This window comes from Chrysemys picta, chromosome 7, assembly GCF_011386835.1.
Source record: "Chrysemys picta bellii isolate R12L10 chromosome 7, ASM1138683v2, whole genome shotgun sequence".
NCBI lineage: Eukaryota > Metazoa > Chordata > Testudines > Emydidae > Chrysemys > Chrysemys picta.
In genome coordinates this window covers 58,335,613-58,355,232 of record NC_088797.1, presented here as the reverse complement: position 1 = coordinate 58,355,232, position 19,620 = coordinate 58,335,613, and the positions used below count along the sequence as shown (strand labels likewise).

At 45.9% G+C, this 19,620-nt stretch overlaps 1 protein-coding gene across 7 annotated transcripts in view; it reads right to left on the bottom strand.

Annotated features, from left to right (window-relative positions):
- Positions 1–4,930: 4,930 nt before the first annotated feature.
- PIK3AP1 (phosphoinositide-3-kinase adaptor protein 1) overlaps positions 4,931–19,620 on the bottom strand; it is a 79,238-nt gene continuing 64,548 nt past the window's right edge. For all 7 annotated transcript variants that reach the window (XM_024112563.3, XM_042850196.2, XM_005312075.4 and 4 more), the window contains 7 exons: positions 18,721–18,786; positions 17,034–17,239; positions 15,221–15,293; positions 13,128–13,283; positions 11,624–11,694; positions 10,943–11,058; positions 4,931–9,780 (listed from right to left, as the gene is read on the bottom strand). In XM_024112563.3, coding sequence (XP_023968331.1) covers positions 9,726–9,780; positions 10,943–11,058; positions 11,624–11,694; positions 13,128–13,283; positions 15,221–15,293; positions 17,034–17,239; positions 18,721–18,786 — 743 coding nt within the window. In that variant the 3' untranslated portion in view covers positions 4,931–9,725. The remainder of the gene's footprint in view (positions 9,781–10,942; positions 11,059–11,623; positions 11,695–13,127; positions 13,284–15,220; positions 15,294–17,033; positions 17,240–18,720; positions 18,787–19,620) is intronic.

Genomic DNA, 19,620 nt, shown 5'->3' with positions numbered 1-19,620 from the left:
GCCTCCTCGCGGCACCCGAGGCAGCGAGCTGTGGGCACGGGGGGAGGGGCTGCCTCCAGCCCGTTCACGTGGGTGGAGCCATTGGGGGAGGGGCTGCCCCAGCCTGTGCATGAGGGGGAGCCATTGGGGATGACGGGGAGGTTGGCAGTGCCTCAGGTTACCCTATAAACACAACAGGAGCAGCCGCTTTGACCAGGCCTGGGCAGCATCTGGCCGTCCAGGCCCAAACGCTGGGATGGGGCTGCAGGTATAGGATAGGGCCCTTGCAATGGGGAGCAGGCCGGTCAGCCATGGTGGCCCCACAGTTATGGAAGTGGGGTCCTTGGAGTAGTGTCCATCCCCACTCCCAGCCTGAGCAGTTCCTTGGGGATGGGTAAGCCTGCCAGCCACACTCTGGCTCTCACTAGCCTTGGTTACTACTGCAGGGTGACCCCAATACACTCCGAGCCCCAGATTCCCCCCCCCCAAAATTACTTCCTGTGCATTGGGTCACAGCTGGCAATTTCATCAAATGTCCCTTATTCTTGTGTTGAGAGAAAGGAAGAACACCATTGTTTATACTTTTATCAGGTCCCCTCTTATTCACCTCCTTTCTAAGGTAATCAGTCAATCTCTTCAGTCTCCCCTCGTGAGTGTTTTCCATGCCCCTAGTTATTCCCATTACCTTTCTCTGCACCCTCTCAAATTCTACATGATCATTTATGAGCTGGGGTGACCAGGACTGCACACATAGAGTTGAAGGTATACTATTGCATTATATTATGACCTTTTCCATAATATTTGCTATCTCATTCCTGTTGAATCTTAACATCTGCTGTGATTTTTTTTTTTGACTGCAGCTGCACACTAAGCCAAAATCTTTGTTGAGCTGTCAATAATGACAACACAATCACTTCATGTGATCAGATATGCGTAAACTATTTTCCCCTCTATTATGCATAACTTTGCATTTATTGATTCTGAATTTCATCAGCTACCATGTTGCCGATGCATATAGGTTGGTTAAGTCCCTCTGAAATTCTTCAGTCTTCTGTGGGCTTTCCTACCAGAAATTTGGTTTTTTATAAGCTCTTGGAGCTTATTAAAAACGATGGGAAAAGTCACAAAGAACTTTAGTGGCTAGCGGGAATTAAGGTAGAAAGTGTGTGGGCTAAGACAGTCCAGCTAAACAAAGGTTTCAGAGTAGCAGCCGTGTTAGTCTGTATCCGCAAAAAGAAACTAAAAAGAAACAGCTAAACAAAGTGCACTTTATAAACATAATTCTACACTTTGATAAACCCCAAAACATTACGTCAACTGTTCATTTCCTGCAAATCTATATCTAAGCCAAGTCCTAAGGCAAATCTAAATGTGGACAGGTGTGACACTCTGTACCTCAGGGGAACACCCTGCACCCCCGTGTTCATCCTTATCATATGATTGTGTGGTATCCAATGCAAAGTTTGTCATATCGGGTGTCTTCTGAAGGCTCATGATGCACTGAGCATTGTTGTTATAGTAATGTTATAGGTTGTAATTTCATATATATAATTATGAGGCTGAAAATGTGTCCTCATGGCTTAAAACAAGCCCAGGCAAAACTCTCCAGGAGCAGAGAGGCAGTTCACACCTCATCAGGACATGTATGGGACAAACCCAGCCCAGCCTGACAGGAACAAAGGACACTGGCCTAGGCAGCAACACAGGATCTGTTGGACTCTCGAGTGAGTCACCCCAGTTTCCTTGGTCAGTTTGGAACTATGATGAGGTAATGCTCACCTGACTCTGAAGGGTGGGGCCAAAGCCAAGAGGGAAGAAAGAACATGATAAAAAGGGAGACATGTTTGCCATGCTCTCTCACGTCCACCTCCATCTATAGACACCACCTCCAAACGACTAAAGCACTGATCAAAGGGGAGAGCCTGGTTGAAGGGTAACCAGCCAGCCTGTGGTCAGAAGCATATAAGTTTGTAAGGGCACTGAAAGTGTTAAGATCAGCTTAGAATGTGTTTTGTTTTTATTTCATTTGACCAAATCTAACTTCTTGTGCTTTGACTTATAATCATGTAAAATCTATCTTTTAAATTTGTTTGTTTATTCTACCTGAAGCAATGCGATTGGTTTGAAGTGTGTCAGAGACTCCTCTTGGGATAACAAGCCTGGTACATATCAATTTCTTTGTTAAATTAACGAACTCATATAAGCTTGCAGCATCCAGTGGGCATAACTGAACACATGGATGGAGGTTCCTAGGGTTGTGTCTGGGACCGAAGATATTGGCTAGTGTCATTCGGTCGCACAAGCCAAGCAGCAGCTGGCCAAAAGTGCTCACTCACGTAGCTGGGAGCAGCTTACATGCCAGAGGCTGTGCATGAACAGCCCAGGAGTGGGGGTTCTCACAGCAGAGCAGGGTAAGGCTGGCTCCCAGAGTCAAGGATTTGAGTAACCTAACAGATCACCTGTCCAGATAACACCAGGGGAAGGTCACAACAGGACAGTAAGCAATCAGATTATAAATATTCCATTTCTTAGTCAAGGTCCTTCTGTTAGGTTTCTGTGCAGCACAGAGTAAAGAAATAAAATAAAAAAACACCCAAAGGCTATAGAGAAGCCAGCTCATTACTCCCAATTCTTGTGCTGCAGTTACTGGATCGGCATTCTCTGCACCTATTAGTGACTGAAGATCCTTTCCACTGCCAATTCAGTTCAGCTTGGAGATTGGAATCCATTGTGGAGTGTTTAATTCTGCACTAGCTGAAAGAAAACCCCAGTTGGGGTTGCTAGGAGTACTTTCAAGCTGCTAACCAGGCATGTCCTTGTTCACATCCAAACCACTCTCAGTGGAAAATTTATTTTGAAGTAGTTTAGGACCATGGCACAAGGAGAGGACAATATTAATTTCAAAGCTAAACACAAAAGCAAATATAGGACAGAGTTGGCACTCTCCAAAGCACTGGTGCTTGGAGACATAAGATGCCCAGGAAATCACTTTGTCAAACAAGGCAGGTATGTTTACACAAACATGTGTGTGAAAAGTTAACACACACAGCTGTTAAAGGAAGTGTCCTGCTCCTACTGCTTGTCCTAATCATGAGTACAAAGCCCTGCTCACACTGTGTGTTGCTGAGGGTGGGATATGGCAAGACCCAATCCTCTCCCCATAATAACCTACAGAGACCCATTAAAGCCTTTTAAGCATAACATTCACTTTGGGGAGGGAAAATGGAGACTTGTGGGGGCGTTCTTCCAGCACCTCCATTTGGAATAGTCTATCGGCCACTTAACAGTACATGTACTGTTAAGTGGCCGATAGACTATTCCAAAGTAGTATTGTGACGGCAAAGCAATTTTGTTTTGCTGGCACATAAAAATGAAAATCTAGTAGTTAAAAATTACCACTTAAAGTGCTGCAAAGTGGTGGCCATAAGCACTGGGAACTAAACATGAACATTTTCTCTTTCAAGAAGCAAAACCTTAATTTCCAGGGATTACCTGCTACCATCACAGACTCAGTGCAGCTCAAGAGCTAGGGAACAGTGGGGTTCCAAAGAATGACAAAGCCAGGTATGCAAGATGCAGAAATCTGGTGCAAGCGTAACTATGACTCCATCCTGTCTGTGCACCATGTGCTCCTTCCGATGCAATGTGCAAACAGCACTTTAACCTAATCACATTGAGACCCAGTTAAAGTATTTTGCCCACAACTCCGCCTCCTCAATTGGTGGTGGGAGAACACAGGTTGATCTTTGTTTCACCTTTTCCATCCAATACTCGCCAAACAGTAAGAGCCAGCACACAAACTATAATGTAGCTCTCTCTTCCAAATTATCACTGAAACTCAGATGCAGGTGATAAAAACCTTCTGTACGTGGCCCAAATGCTTTGGTCTGGCTCTTCAGGGCTGGGGTGGAGTAGTGAGAGCCCTGATAGCTCATTAACAAGTGCTCCAGAATCTAAGCTTCAATTTTGCAACAAGGGATGGATTCTGAGGCAAATTCCGCAGCCAAAATAGGGGCATCCCCCTGAGGGAAGGGTTTGACCCTGGGCTGCATTAGCAACACCAGTTCAAGCTGTTCAAGGCAATCTGAGTTAAAGCCATTGTGTACATTTGAGGTGCTAAGTAATTTGGCAGAGTTCTGAAACAGTGGAGAGTGCTCCAGAGTATGACTGTGAGGGCCCAGCACTGAAATAGAAGGGTGTCATGAATGGAGGTTGAGATTGAGGTGCACATTAGAAAAGCTATCTGGAAGCCAGGACTTGAACAGGGGGAATGCAGGGTTCATATGCTTTGGAAGAAACATGCATGTGTCCCTCCTGCTACTACACACTTTCATAAGCACTAAAAGTCACATCAGCCTTTACAGATACTGACAGATATTCTACACCCAATATTTCTGGGAGCATTTTAGAAAACCTAACGACAAGCCAATGTTTTCTTGCCATTGAAAAATACCATGGAAAAAGTTGCAGTATCACTTCACATGTTTCTACAGTATTGGAAATCTGAACAGTAGTGCCCGATTAAGTATGAGAGAATCAGGAGGTGAGCCTGACTCAGCAAAATTACATTCCAAGATAATGGAAATCCAGAAAAAGTATGTTCGTTGCACATAAAATATGGCAGTAAAATGTGACTTGACTGAAGCACATTTATAAAAAAATAACCTCAATTTTAATCAGTAAAATGATTTTTGTACATTTAAATTATTTGAGTAAAATTTGCCATTGAGCTAATTTTCTGCTGCAGAAGAATGTAAAAAATTTTGACCGAATCATCAAGAGTATGTTGTGCAAACATGTAGTAGGTGCACAAACATCCCAATCTACATGTGAAGTATGCAAACATCCTGGTGTACGTGCACAATTTGAGTGCCAAAATTATGCCTGTGTGGTATGCATGCAGTTATGAAGACTGAGTTAAGGTTGTACTCAAACTGAAGAGACTGGTAAGTTTATATTGTCAGTAATTGGAAGTTTATTCTGCAAAATTTAGACATATTTTTAAAAATATCCCAAACAAGTTACAGTTAGAAGTAAAAAACACAGCATTAAGCATCAGTTGATCAAATAATAAACAGAAGGCATATAAAAGCAATTTTCATAAGCTAGCGATAACATACCTTTCCCAAAAGGCAAACAGCATAGATCATCCACTTGTCACCAAATATTGCACAATGCCAAAAAATAAATAAATACACACATTCAGATCTTAGAAAAAGTCAACTGAACATGAAAGGTCCTTCATACTTTATGTTATATGGATTGATTAGGGCTGATTACAGTTACTTCCCCCATTTTTGTGCGACTGGCAAAAGCCACAGTCTGATCTTTTCTCATTGCAGCCTTAGGCATTGATTTTATGTTCTCTTCAGAATTGTAGCAAACTATGTTTTGCTTCAAACTTTCATAAGATGGGCAGAGCTCATGGGGGATGAGCCTGCATCCACTGAAGTCCCTGGCTAAATCTTCCACTGACATCAGTAGAATCAGGATTGGGCCCGTTGAGCGGTTTTTGACAAACATTTCTGTCCAAACAGCTTTATGTTTACTTTTTCAAAACAGGGTGTTGGAGAAAGATACAGTTTGGGCTGAAGAAACTCAAGATCCCCCACATCACTCAGTCAGTGCATCCCAGTCCAGATTTGGACTGCCTGCCTCTTGAGAACGAGCGGAGAGTTCAGTCTCCACAGTTTGTTGGCAGACAGACTTAGAACTGAATAACAGGGCAAGGTAGTCTCATCTGCTCTGGTGGGTTTTGTATGCACACTGGACTGAGAGCAAACACATTTCACTGACCAGCCATCACATGGTCACTGCTGACCCAGCCTCACTTGAATCAGTGTTTTGGAGGTGAAAGACCATTACCAGTGGTCTCCCTGGGTTTTCATCTTAAAACAGGAACTTTTTTTTAATGCTTCAATTACAAACTTAATTACAAAGCGTTTCTTCTTCCTCTCTTTTCTCTTTTCCTACTATTTCAGCACACTTTGTTGCTTAGGCAGAGACAATATGCATTATACGTTCATCCAACACAAGAGCCTAAAGATGAAAGAAGACTGTTAAAGCACTGAGCCCTAAATAGTTTTTAATGACCAGCTGCAAACTAGTCAGGGCGAACTGAGGGCCAAATCTTGCATCCAATAAGGTGTGCTCAGGTTTTAAGACACCCCAGCTTGCCCGGGGTTTGAAAGCCATGCCCAATTCCCCTGTTGACATGAATCAAGCATACGAAGCCATGATACCTTCTGCTCTGCTTTTCTTGATATACTAAAAACAGTTCCTTGTTCTAGACTGCCAGGCATACAGACCTGCAGCTGATCTGCTTTGTCCTCCCAAGGGCAGAGTTACAGAGAGAATATCACCAGGGGCTGCATTTGGCTCTAGCGACATAGCGGCACACCTGCACTAGACTGTAGGGTGACATGTGTTTCCTCAGAGTGTAAGTGGGGCCTGAACAGACCATGTTTGTAATGAACCTTGATGCCACTTCCCAGCTGTGGTCTCTCTCAAAGCAGCATAGTGCACAATAGGCTTTGGAAAGTACAGAAGAACGCAACGGACACTTGTTTAAATGGACAGTTTGGCATGAGGGAAGTTCTGAGCAGCAAAAGAGGGAGGCTGGCTGGGCAGAGATGTGATGGTTGTTTTTAGATGCCAGTTAAGCAGCTGAAACAAGGGAGGCGCAGCTCACTGCTGAGCCCAACCATAAAGTCTTAATCAATCCAGTGAAATTCCACCACAGATATGCCACCAGAACATGTCCCTCTGACCAAACTCACATTAGAGGAAACCTGTGTGACTAGGGTGACCAGACAGCAAGTGTGAAAAATCGGGACGGGTTTGGGGGGGTAATAGGAGCTTATATAAGAAAAAGACTCCAAAATCGGGACTGTCCCTATAAAATCGGGACATCTGGTCACCCTATGTGTGACAGTCTCCTCTAGTGGTGCAGAGTCAGAGTTACCCAGGGTTGAATGGACAGAGTGCAGGCAGTCACTCCCCCTTGCCCCCCGCCTGCATGCCTGCTTTAACACAGGGGTTCTCAAACTTCATTGCACCCCGACCCCCTTCTGACAACAAAAATTACTACATGACCCCGGCGGACAGGGGGACTGAAGCCTGACCCTACCCAAGCCACCCAAGGGCTTCAGGAGCAGGCAGGGGGCCTGTAACCTGAGCCCCACCACCCAGGGCTGAAGCCCTCGGGCTTCGGGCCCAGGTGGCGGGTCTAGGGCTTCAGCCCCAGACCCCAGCAAGTCTAAGCCAACTCTGGCGACTCCATTAAAAGGGGGTTGCAACCCATTTTGGGGTTCCGACCCACATTTTGAGAACCACTGCAAGTTTAACATACACTGGCTACGGGTTTATCTGGAAAGGAAATGTTCTGAAATTGGGAGAGGGGCATCTTCATGCTTTGCTCTTTTCCTTCTGCCCCAGATACCCACATTCCTCAGTTCTTATACCCTGGGAGATAGGAAAGCAGTTAATTCCTGCAATGCTGCAGCACAGAACTGACCTTAGGGGCAGAGCACGAGAGAGCTACAGAGGCAAAGGGGCCCATGAGCTGCTGGTTGCACAGGGCTAAACCGAAGGGCAGAACCCACCAAGATGAGTGCAAAGTAAAACAGAAGTGAGCACTGAACAGGATTTGGCCCCTGAATTAACTCTCCTCTTCAGTTTTATTTCCTTTAACTCATTCCTTTCATTTGCAGTTTCATTTTCTCCTCGATTAGGTGAAGAAACTTTTTTCAGTTCAATGGAAAAGTGCTGGGGACTGCGCCCGCTAGGGAAAGGGACACAAACCCAACTCCTGCTCTCTGGATCTCAACCCTTCCCCCCGACTAAAGCGAGTCACCAGCAAGCTACAGCAAGCCAGCATTCAGAGCCTGTAGTGTTCTGAGTAACACCTGGTTAGTGGAGGAGAACACTCATGTACTTTTAAAGGAGCATCCATGGTGCTTGCTTGCAGTGTCATTGTAGCCTTGTGGGTCGCAGGATATGAGAGAGATGAGGAGGGTGAGGTAATATTGTTTATTGGAGCAGCTTCTGATGGTGGAAGGGACGAGCTTCTGAGCCACATAGAGCTGCACTGAAAAGAGAGTTTGCACTTGATTGTGAACTGAAGATGCATTTCACAAGTGCCACCCTGAACTGTTTGAATGACCCACATCTCTACAAAGCAACAGTAGGGGACACCCCGTGGATTACTTCTTCAGCAACTCCCTCCACTGGCCACTTGCTGTATTGCAAGGGATGGGGAGCTGCAACTCTGGTTGCTCTGTTGCCTGCTTACCTGAGCTCTCTCTGAGCCTAGAGGGCTGGGTTCAGCTAAAAAGGGATGGCTCCTCTCTCCCACACAGCTACCACAGGGAGGGAAGGGAAAAGAGAAGCTGAGAACCAACAAGTTATTGTTACCCAATTCTCTACCCTGGGCAGGGGCAGAATAGCCTCTAACTTGTGCCAGCCATCAAAGGTTCCCTGTGAGCCATGTCAGCCAGGGATTGCTGGAGCTCCATGTTCTCCTCACCCCAGGCCTGAAAGCCAGCTACCCCAACTCTCTGTGATGAGGACTTAGCAATGGTTTTTGCTCCTTGTGCCATCTGAGTGGCACAAGGGGGAGCAGAACTAAGAAGCCCTTTGACCTTTTTGAAAACACACAGCCCTCAGGTGGATTTGGTTGGACACGGCTGCTGTAGGTGCAGTTTTGCTAAACAGGATGCTTAGGGCAAACAAAACCCAACCACTGAACGGGATGTCTGTGCCCAGTGAAGTAAGCAACAATTAAATCCATATTTGAGCCACAAAATACATACACCTTATCAACACACGCTATTACAAAGCATAAACAGCCTTAACACAGATATGATACTCAAATGTGTACAGGGAAGGGGGAAGGTCAAAGGACTGCTAAAAATTTCTTCCCCTAATACAAGAGGTCAGCTATTTGGATTTAAAGTAACAAGACCCCTAGAAAGCATCTATATAGAGCTGTTTCATGTGACAGAGCAATTCCCTCACCAGCTGTTAGGGAGTCTTGCATCCAATGCAGTGTATATAGCACCTCGCTAGTGTCTTTCCCCATCCAAAGACAATGGGGTGGGCAGAGAAAAGGGCTGTATAAAAACGACTTTTGCTTGAATATGGAAGTCTTCACAAAGCCCTTTTTGCAAAACCATCATGTCCAATAACTATTAAAGGAAGATCCGTTACAGGAGATTTGGTGGGAACGAGCCAGTGTCCAAATGTTACACCACCAAACTACTGAGATCCACTTTTCCGATGCAGCTCATGATGAGCATTCTTTGAAGACAGACTCTGAAAGGAGCTTTTAAAAAATATATATATATTTTTTACATTTTCCAGTGACTCTCTTTAGTTGTTTTTACAACTCTCTGAGTGTAGGGTTCCAATGAGGACAGCATGTTCTTGGTGGGAGGCGTAACCCCATATGAGGTGTAAGACAGTCAGAAGACTCATCCAAATTCTCTTTGCCACCTTGGATAGTTTTTCCTTAAAATCTAGAAGTCCCAAGACACTCCAAGAAAACAAAAGTCACAAAAGGCTGGGAGATTTCTCAGTGAAATGTTACTACAAAATGCACCAGAGCTGGGGGGGCAGGGAGGGGGAAATCATCTGGCTTCCATCTATAAATAGTAAAAAAGATCCTTTAAAATGTCTGTGTATATATATATATATATCTGTACACATACACACTAGAATATCCCATATTCCAATGATCTCAGGATTCAGCGACCTCGTGGGGGCACAGGTGGAGGAAAAAAGTTTTCGCTGCTTACAGGCCTGCAACAAGACACAGAAGCATATTAGAAACAGAGAACGGGTTTGTAACAACATTCTATTTAGTGTAAGAATGAAATGTTCTTGATATTTAAGTTTGCATAAGAAGGGCAGAGTCTTATGCATTTAAGTTTACATAAGAAGGTGAGCAGGAACTGGCAATCAGTATTTCATCAACGGAGATGGGAATAGAACCCAAGAGTCCTGTGTAATGCTGGACAAATCACTTTAACCTCTCTGTCTTGGTTCTTTCATCTATAAATGGCTACAACAGTATAGTAGCTGCCTGCCTCATAGGGCTGTTGGAAGATTTAATGTTTGTAGAATTCTGTGTTATACTAACACTCTGAACTTGCAGAATCTTTCTTCTGAGGCTCTGAGAATGAGAGAAAGGGGAGGGATATGGCCGGTAGCTGCAAGCTTCAAAAGCTGATTCACACCTGCTTTAGGGGGTTTAGTTATACAGTTGCAAGAGCCAAGGAAACATGGAATTCACTACTTCTGGACATGGCTGACAACTGTATCTGGACTTATTGTAACAGCTGGAGAAGTTTATTAACCTCTGTAGTTATACAAGCTAGGATTCTAAAGCCTGGATTACACAGTGTGGCACTGGTTTAATTAAAGGGATTTTGTTTTAACTGAGTTTGCAGCAATGTTAAAACACACCTTTAGTTAAGCTAGTGCAGCTTTGGGGCTGAGAAAAGTCCTAAAGGTAAACAAATCTACTTCCGAGTGTAAAAACAGATTGCCCAGTGGGAGGGAGTTCCCCCCATATACAGCATTGCCTGTGGGTGTATTGTGAGGGGTTCTTCTCCAAAGGATCATGTATTGAACCTCTGCCAAAGGCATGATACTGAATTAGATGGATCAATCTAATTCAGCATGGCAAACACCATGTTCCAGTAACACAGTACCTTTTAGCATGTAAACCGTACTAATAGGATTGCCAGTCAGATTACTAACCAGGAAAATTAATTCCACTAAGTACTATGTGAATGTAAAATGGATTCCAGAATTTACACAAGATTTGTTTATTTTGTTAACAGCCTTGTCATTCTGGTGAAAGGGATGCATTACATCTGCAGCCTTCTAGCTGTTTGCATTGTGCTACAAACACCAACCCCTCAGACACTTGTGTTCAAGCTCAAATTACATGCTTTACCTGCTTGCACCTCGGGGAGGTATTCTCGGAGGCCTTTCAGGTAGCGTGAGGGGAAACCTCTCCACTTGCTGGGGTATTGGGCTGCGGCTTCTGGTAGCTTCCAGGATTTCATTATCCTACAAAAAGGAAAGACAGAAGGGGGAGTGAAGTTTTGCCAAAACATCCATAATACACTAGTATCTCAGATCCTCGAAAGGCTCTCCCTCAAATAAGCATATTTCCTTCAGTGTCATTATGGGAGCATAACCTCTTGGCTGGATAAGTCAGTGTATGAAGATCCACTTACAATATGACCAAGAATACAGTTAGATGAACTATGAATAATATCCTGCCCAGGAGGTGTGCTAGGGGCCTTGTGGATCATTAGGAAAGGCTCCTGCCTCAGAGAGATTGCAAATAGACTATAGACATGAGGGCAAGACAGAAGGGGAAGAATTGGGCTACAGGGTTACATACATAGAGTTGTGAGGAGGATCTTTAGCAACCACATTTTAAAGTCATTTGTTTCTCGTATATTTCACAGCAGAAGTGGGTTTTGTTTGATTTAAAGCATTTGGCTTTTTTGCCATTCATGCATTTTCAAGGGAAATATTTAAGAAGCCATTTAAAAACTAATGCAAAAACCAGACCCAGGTTTGTCATGAAGCAAACAGACAGCATAGGATAAAGATGAAGGCTTACCTCGTTGTCACCTTCCATCCCACTACTGACACTCAATGTACTTCGAGTACTCGATCGGTTACTGGCACTACCTAGTTAGAAGACAAGAGACAAGTGCGTCATTAAATCTTGTCAATTTCTAGAGATATTAGCAACACAGAAGTCATTCTGAGCTCCTATTTACCTCTTAATGCCTATTACTTAACACTCATTTTAATAAACTCACTTACATTTTAATGCTTCCTTCAGCCCTCCACTCGCAATCATTTGCATTTCACTCAGCTTGGGCAGCAAAATCGGGCTCATTTACCTCACTTTGTTCTTAGCAAGTTTCTCACGCAAAGCCCTGCACTGGGGTTTTCAACACCATATTTCATTGAAAGTTTGTGACTCTGACACTGGCTTATTTTCACATTGGATACACACCTTATTTTCATGCGTATTTAAATTGACACTCCCATGGCAGTTCCATTAGTTACACTGACGTAGCAGTATCTAGATGTCTATGCAGTATTGGCATAATACGCTACAAGATTAGAAAGCTCAAGAATCTTCTTTAAACCAAATGGGGTGTTTAGAGGTCCCCAGAGCCCCCACATTTAAACATAATGGCACTGGAGCCAGGGCTAGTCCATTTGCCACAGGAGGAACTTCCAGCTTTTGGAGAGCTGCCCAGGCCCAGCTGGTATGAATGGATGGCACCTTCAGAGATCCCCACCCTCCCTCCCAACACAGTTCTGGGAGAGCCAGCCCACTCTTCGAGGAACCAGGACCACAGCCAGATTGTGCTGGGGTAGGTGGTAGCTAGGTTGGAGGAACCCCTATAAAATTGGTACCCTGCCTAACTCCCATCTCGTATAATGATCTATACACGAGTCATTGGCCAGTCCACCACAGTTGGCCTCTACCCCAGAGATGTGCCAAACATACCCAGCCAAGGCGACAGTGGCAACCTGCTGGGGCCCAATTCTGCCTTCCCAGGCAGCGAATAACCCCTGCTGATTTCTATCAGAGTTACTCAGCCTGCAGTGAAAATCAGGAGCTACATGCATCATTTGCATGAAATGGAGCAGATTACAAGCAAACTTCAATAATATATTCAAGCATGTCTGAGTCACTGAGGAGCCCAAGTTCCATTGGCTATCACTTCTGAAAGCGTGAACCCTTATCTATAATAGCAAAGGGAATCGCCCATAGAGACTCCTGGGTGTTCAGTTCCCTGCATGCAGTGTTCCTAGGCTCTGCAAATCAAGTTGGTGCACTGCATGCTGAGAAATTGGGAATTGTAGCCAGGGGCCAATTTCCTTCCTATTTAAAGCAGCTGCTACTGAAGTCACTGGGAGGTGTGTTTTTGACTTCAATGGGAGTAGGATCAGACTGACGCATTCCGGGGCTAATGCTGCAGTGTTTGCCTTTGAGAGTTCTGAGGGCTAACTTTGCTCCTGCTGATTCCAAAGGCAGGCAGAGGAGATGATTTCAGGCCAGCTTTCCTGTATGGGATGCCTGAGATGCATGGCTTGCTTACTTGCAGTGCTAGAGGTGCTTTCTGTTTTCCACTCTCCTCGCTTTATCTCCTTTCTTGGTGGGAAAACAGTTTTCCTGGGGCCAAATTCATAAATGCCACACTCCAGTTTCCCGGGAGCATTGTGAGACGGTCGTATAGGCACCGTGATTTCCAAGTCTAGAAAGGAAAATAGCCATGAACAAGTCAGTGGCAGCCTATCTCAGGTACTACAGGCTACTTATACGTGAAACAGAGGATTAAACATGAATTACTCAAGCACTGATTCCCACAGGGGCTTTGCTTCCATTGCTCAATTTCCATCAACATTCAGATGGACTGGGCGGATCGACCACACTGTTACTGCTTGCAAAGGGAAGGTCACAGGACTGAGTCATATTAATCTGGTTTAGTGCAAACAGAGGACACTTATCCACAGGAGCATCCCCATTGATGATTAGCAGACACAACCACCTCTGGGCTGGAGCAACATTTAGCGTTACTATTCTCTATGAACAAAAGAAATGCACCCATTGGAATGACTCAGTTAACACTTGGCTCCTCCAGTTCTCTTGCCCAGCTGTGGCAGTAGGTAGAGCAGCCGAAGGGTTGATGTTAAGGTTCTCATGCCCTATTCCCGACTGCCACTAACTTGCTGGGTGCCCCTGGGCGAGTCAGTAAATCGCTCTGCTCAGGGACGTGATGTCGTTGCTGCAGACAGGAAGAGCTGAGGAGATGAAGGAGTCAGCACTTGTAAAGCTCTTAGCCCACGAGAAGCACAACAGGAACGGTAAGGGGTGGGGAGGCTAGAGGCTATGGGCCGTGTACATGCGTCTACTACTTCAGCTCCACTCCTGCCTGTCAGACAACCTGTCAGAATCAACTTTTTACCATAGTTGGCCTTCCTGGTCTCCAAAATGGAACAGACAGAAGATCCAAGAGTCCAGATCCAGTAAGATCACACAGGGCAGCCCAGGCGCTGACCCAAACCTTTCCCTCACTCAAGCCAAGGGGGAACCATGCTGCCAAGGAGCTGTGTGGCCCAACCTCAGAATGAGGAAGCCTGCAGGGTGGGAGGTTGCTGAGCACTAGGACAGCCTGAGTCTAAGGAGGAGGTGGTCAATGTACTGCACTAGCCTGGAGGCTAGGGGGTTTAGGCACCACCTAACTGAAGCTGTGGGAGAAGAGATCCCCCTCTTACACCTCACCAGCAGCAGTCCCACTTCTTAGTAAGACATGAGCAAGGCCCCAAGAGCGCAAAGCCTTCCCCAGCCCCACTGAGCTGGGGCGGGTCTCTGCAGCCATCCGAGTCAGCTGCAGACATCTTGGAAGGGGCAACAGAGGGCTACCAGCTCTGGAACAGAGTCTTCAGCCCAGGGGCACTTTGCTGCCCCATCCCCACTCTTCCCCACACTCCCCTGGCAGCTCCAGGCATGTGACTGTAGCAGCCTCTTGTAGGGGCAGCATTTCTCCAGAAGGTCTATGGGGGCAGGCAGTGTCAGCAGCCAGGCAGAGCTCTTTCAGGGACCCTGCAGATCCTTCCACACCAGCCTAACTGTCCAGAACCTTGGGCAGACCAGCACAGAGCTCCTCATCCACAGGAGTAAGGGGCCTACATGAAGGGGAAGGAATGGGCTCTGAACGCTCAATCTTTAGAAGGCTTGTAGCTTCCAGCGCAGCTAGTTCCACCAGTGCATAGTATGATCTCTCCTGCCCCCAAGATCTCTTGTATCAGGAAACAGTTACAGGACCAGGTGCTTGGCCCTTCAGTACAGCCTTTGATCCAGTACAGGATCTCCAGGGGCTTCCATTCATGGCTTAAGACTCATCCCTGGAGATGGGTAGCATCCTCATTTACAGACAGGGAAACTGAGGCACAGGCAGTTAAGTAGTTTGCCCACGTTTTAACTGCTGATATATCATACAGATGTGTATTTTATGTGTATATATTACACACAGATGAGTATATTAATATATTACACAGAGTTAATAAAATACATGCAGACAAGTTCCAGCATACAAAGCCCACGCAGATGAGTGCGGGATTGGCAGACACTCTGCAAGTGACCCCATTAGTAGCTTCGTTACTGGAGAGAGAGTTTGAGTAAGTTTGTTACCTGAACGTTTTCCCGTTTTTTGCTTCTCAATTTGCCTCCGGGTGATGCTGTCTCGTAGCCGTTTCAGATTTTCCTAGAACGTCACAATACATTCTTTTCAGTGCTTGGGATAAATGAACACATGCAGTTTTATGATGGCATCAAGAATGTACTTAGGCTAAATCTGTCTCCAAGCTGCATCACTGGCAACAAAATCTGTCTGGAGTTCAATCTGTGCGACTGGGTTTTAATCTATTCCCGGGAGAAGTCCACATAGTGTGCGCATGGCTTTTCAGGAACCAAGCGATTTGAAGCTGCTCGTGGCATATGTTCCGAATCAGGCTCAGAGATCCACCAGTATCTTATGGAAAAGATCTAGAGAACATTCTGTCTGGAGAGGATTCTGCTGATCTTATATACCCCGGTTTCCTGTGTTTCTATTCCCCCTTTTATGGACACTAGCACAGAAAGAGGATTTGTGCTGCTGCTCACTGCCCACCTGACGTCACCACCAGCCATTTCCATGGGGCAAGCAGGAGATGGTGAGTGCAGGAGGGGAGCGGGCTGCCACATATCCCAATTTCTGAGGCTCGGTCCTGGTGGAATTCAAAACCTCCCTGCTGAAACAAGGGGGGAACTGCAGTCCAGAAATACAGGTGGGGCTAAGGAGACATCCCCACAGCATGACAGTGCCTGGTGACGATGCTGTCTTATGGGGATGCGAGTGTTGCAGTGTGGAGAGAGGACAGTTTCAGATGACACAGCCTTAAAAAGGAGGCAACCCTATACAAGTGGAGACACAGCAGTTGCACCCACTAGGCAACTGAGTCGAGTTTAAAACCAGAGCAGCAACTGTGCTCCACCCCGGGGAGAGAGGATAACAGGGTGGAAGGAGGCAGACTTGACTCTTAAGAGCTGTTCTTGTCTCCAAAGAACATCCCAGCAAACATCTGCTGGAACGATGGCTGCAGGCACAGAACCTGCCCCCAGCAGGCCTTTAATCTAGGGAGAAGTGAGGGGTTCTCATGAGGCCCTCTGGATAAAGAAGACCACCTCTGGGCGAGAATGAGGTGGAGGAAGTGGCTTGCTTTTGTCCTGCCAGCACCTACAGGAGTCTCAATTTCCATCAGCCCCCCCCACAGCACTCTCGCAGACGCCAAGGCTGGCTCTGTTGCAGTGCGAACGAGAGGCTATGCTAGGAGCTGGCGTCACATTTAAGGTGGGAATGCCGCTATGGCTGGAATATGAAAAATTAAGACTTGGATGCTCATTTCCAGACCCCCACTACAAACTGCTGAGTGACAGTAACCCTATGAATCTCTCATGGACTAGTCACAAGTTAGGTGCTTTTTCCAAAAGCAGGTTCTCCTGAACACCCTGAGAGTCATCAGTAGGAAGTCTCTGGAGACCGTAGGTGGGGGAAGCCTTCTCTTATTCTGGCTTGCAAAGAGCCAGGGGAGGTTCAGCCCTTACCCCCTCTCCCCCCAGGGATTAGGCACAAAGTCATAACTTTCTGATGGGTGTGGGGTGGCCTGATCTTAGTTGGGTGGGGCTCAGTCCAATTCCTGGTAAGCAGGGATCCACATTACAAAAGTCACCCCCACAGTCACTGGTCCCTCGTTAGGCCAATTCAGAAGGGAGGCCAGTGACTGAGCAGGACTGGGGACCCCCACAGGGACAGCCAATCCAGCTCAGAGGTGAGACCTGCTGGTGGGGCAATTTCAGAGACACTAGTAATGCTGGCTGCATTGTACCTATTCTGTAAGCAGAGAATGGAATTCACCACCCCTGAACTAGCTAAGAAGGTGTTTTTAACCGTGGTAGACGCCTGTACCTGTTGGAACCGGAATGATTCCGATCTCTTCTTCTGGTTCAGTTGCCACTCCTTAAAATGGAGCACGGCTTCATCAACATTGAGTATCCCCATCTTGACTTGTTCCTGTAGCGTAATTAACTGCCGCTGACCTGGCGTTTTCATCCCAGCGAATGGGTCGTATATGCTTGATTGTGACTGGTCCCTGACAAGCCTGACTGCAGGCTCTGAAAAGAGAAAGTTAAACACGTACTGAGCTTGGGGTTGTTTTTTATACTCAGGGACACAGAGATTAGCTGCCCCACACCATTATGTTACTGCAGGGGTAGAGCAGAGATTCTTAACAGACAAATCAGGACATGCCAGTGTCTGGTTCCAACAACCTAGGTCTCCTGTCCCAGGTGCTTTCTGTGACATGCAGCTATTTAGTGGGTATTCCCATAAAATCTAGAGGCCCTGGCCAAAATCAAGAGCCCTTGTTTACAAACACATAGTAGAGACTGTCCTTGTCCTTAGCAGCTGGGAGTTTAAATAGATGGCATACAGGATATGAGGGGAAAGTGAGGCACAAAGCAGGGCAGTGACTTGCCCAAGGTCTCCCAGCAGGTCAGTGGCAGAGTCAAATCTCCTGACACCCAGCCCAGTGACCTAGGTAACTAGAATAAGCCGCTTCTCAACCACTAAGAGCAAAGACCTGCCACTGCCAGCCTGAAGATCTCCAATACTGTGGTTTACTGGATCCACCACTGGATTGAGACTCAGGCCTGAGTTTTAGTCTCAGCTCTGCCACTGGCCTACTAAGGTGACCTGGACAAGATACTTCCTCTCTGCCTCGGTTTCCTCATATATAAAATGGGAATAAGTATACTGACCTTCTTTGTAAAGCATTCTAAAGAACACTTGATGAAAAGCCACCACGACAGAGCCATGTATGACTATTAAGGCCCCGATTTTGAAATCCAGGAAATTGTGGGTGGCTCAGTACCTATCAGAGTCAGATCCCTGAGGTTTGGGTACAACACTAGCAGCATCATGTAATGAACACTGTAAAGCTAATGGGACAAACCCTGAATACAGGGTTTGGCTGCTAGGAAAACGAAAACACCAGCTCTATAAATGGAGCATCCTTCCCTGACTTTGGGCAGGCCAACTTCACTTTTCACTGAAAAAGCTGGATTATTTTCTGTTTACACTTCTTCATTTTCACTGATTATAACAGCGATAGTGACCCCTGAGTCCGACACTTCCTGTCAGCTAGTGAGTGGCAACTGATAAAGCTGGTTGTTAACTACCGGGAAACCACACCCTGTCTTAAGGCACTCCCCTGAATGTCTTAGAGCACGTTAGTCTAAAAGCAACAAAATGAACTAAGGATGTATGGCCCAACAAACAATCATACCGGTACTGGCATGCCTCATTGGCGACAAATACAGCCCCACTCCTATTACCAGCATAGAGGGGTGAATAAACCACCTCCCAGTGACAATCCATAAACAAAGCTAATAGCTAGCCTTGCAGTCACAAAGCTAGGATCCTCTCTGGCACTCTGTCGTAGGGAGCCAAAAGACCGATGGGTGAGGAGTCATGCGAGCGCTAGTGGAGCTGGTCAGCTCACTGGCACATACACACACTTCATTCACATTAAATTAGTTTGCCAGTTTTCCTCTTGCATTATAGGAAAGTTCTCTGAAACAGACACCTGACTTACCTTTCTTAATCTTCCCTGCAGAGACATACAGATTCCCAGGTCTTTCGTGAGCTTTCCCTGCAAATACTATAAAACAGGTATTCCTTAGACACCTCACCACATCACAGACAGGACAGAAATGGTAAGGTTACACACAGGAAATCGAGCAAACCCACTGAAGTCAAGGGAGAAAATAAGACAAGGGACAGCATGGTAGAAACACCCTTCCCGTGGACAGAATTCAACCATGCAATCCATTCCTAACACAGGACTGAATGCACTTTTCCAGAGATGTTTTAGTGTCAGGCCTGCTGCTGGATGCCCCTTTAGATGATGCTCCAGAATTTGGTTATAATTTTTTTTTAAAGAATCACAATGTGTGTATTCATACAAAACATTATGATGGAGAGTTCCAAAGCTGCCTAGAAGATAATTGCACAACTCACTTTAATTTCAGTGGAGATTGTGCATCTAAGCCCCCTAGGTAGCTTTGAAAATTTCAGCCATAATGGATGGTTTTGTCTACATAAGTATGGCCGTACTGGGTCAGACCAATGGTTCTTATGTAGACAAAGCCATTTACATTTCGTCTTACCTTTTCAGAGGAAATGAAATAAAATTATCTTCATGGTAGGGAGTGTTATCTAGTAGTTAGAGAAAGGGACTGGAGTCAGGACTCCCAGGCTCTATTTCCAGCTCTACGGATTCAGTGACACCTTTACATAGTCTCTGTGCCTGAATTTGCCTATCAGCACAACAGCCATGCCGTTGTCTACCTTGTAACTTTAGGCACTTCCCAACAAAACTGGGTCTGTCCAGAGCAGACCATAGCTGATCCTGGCTTTGGAAGCCTGCAGTCCGACTGCTTACACTCAAGCCAAGACCTCAGGATGCAAACACCACAGTGTTTTGGGAGAGGGA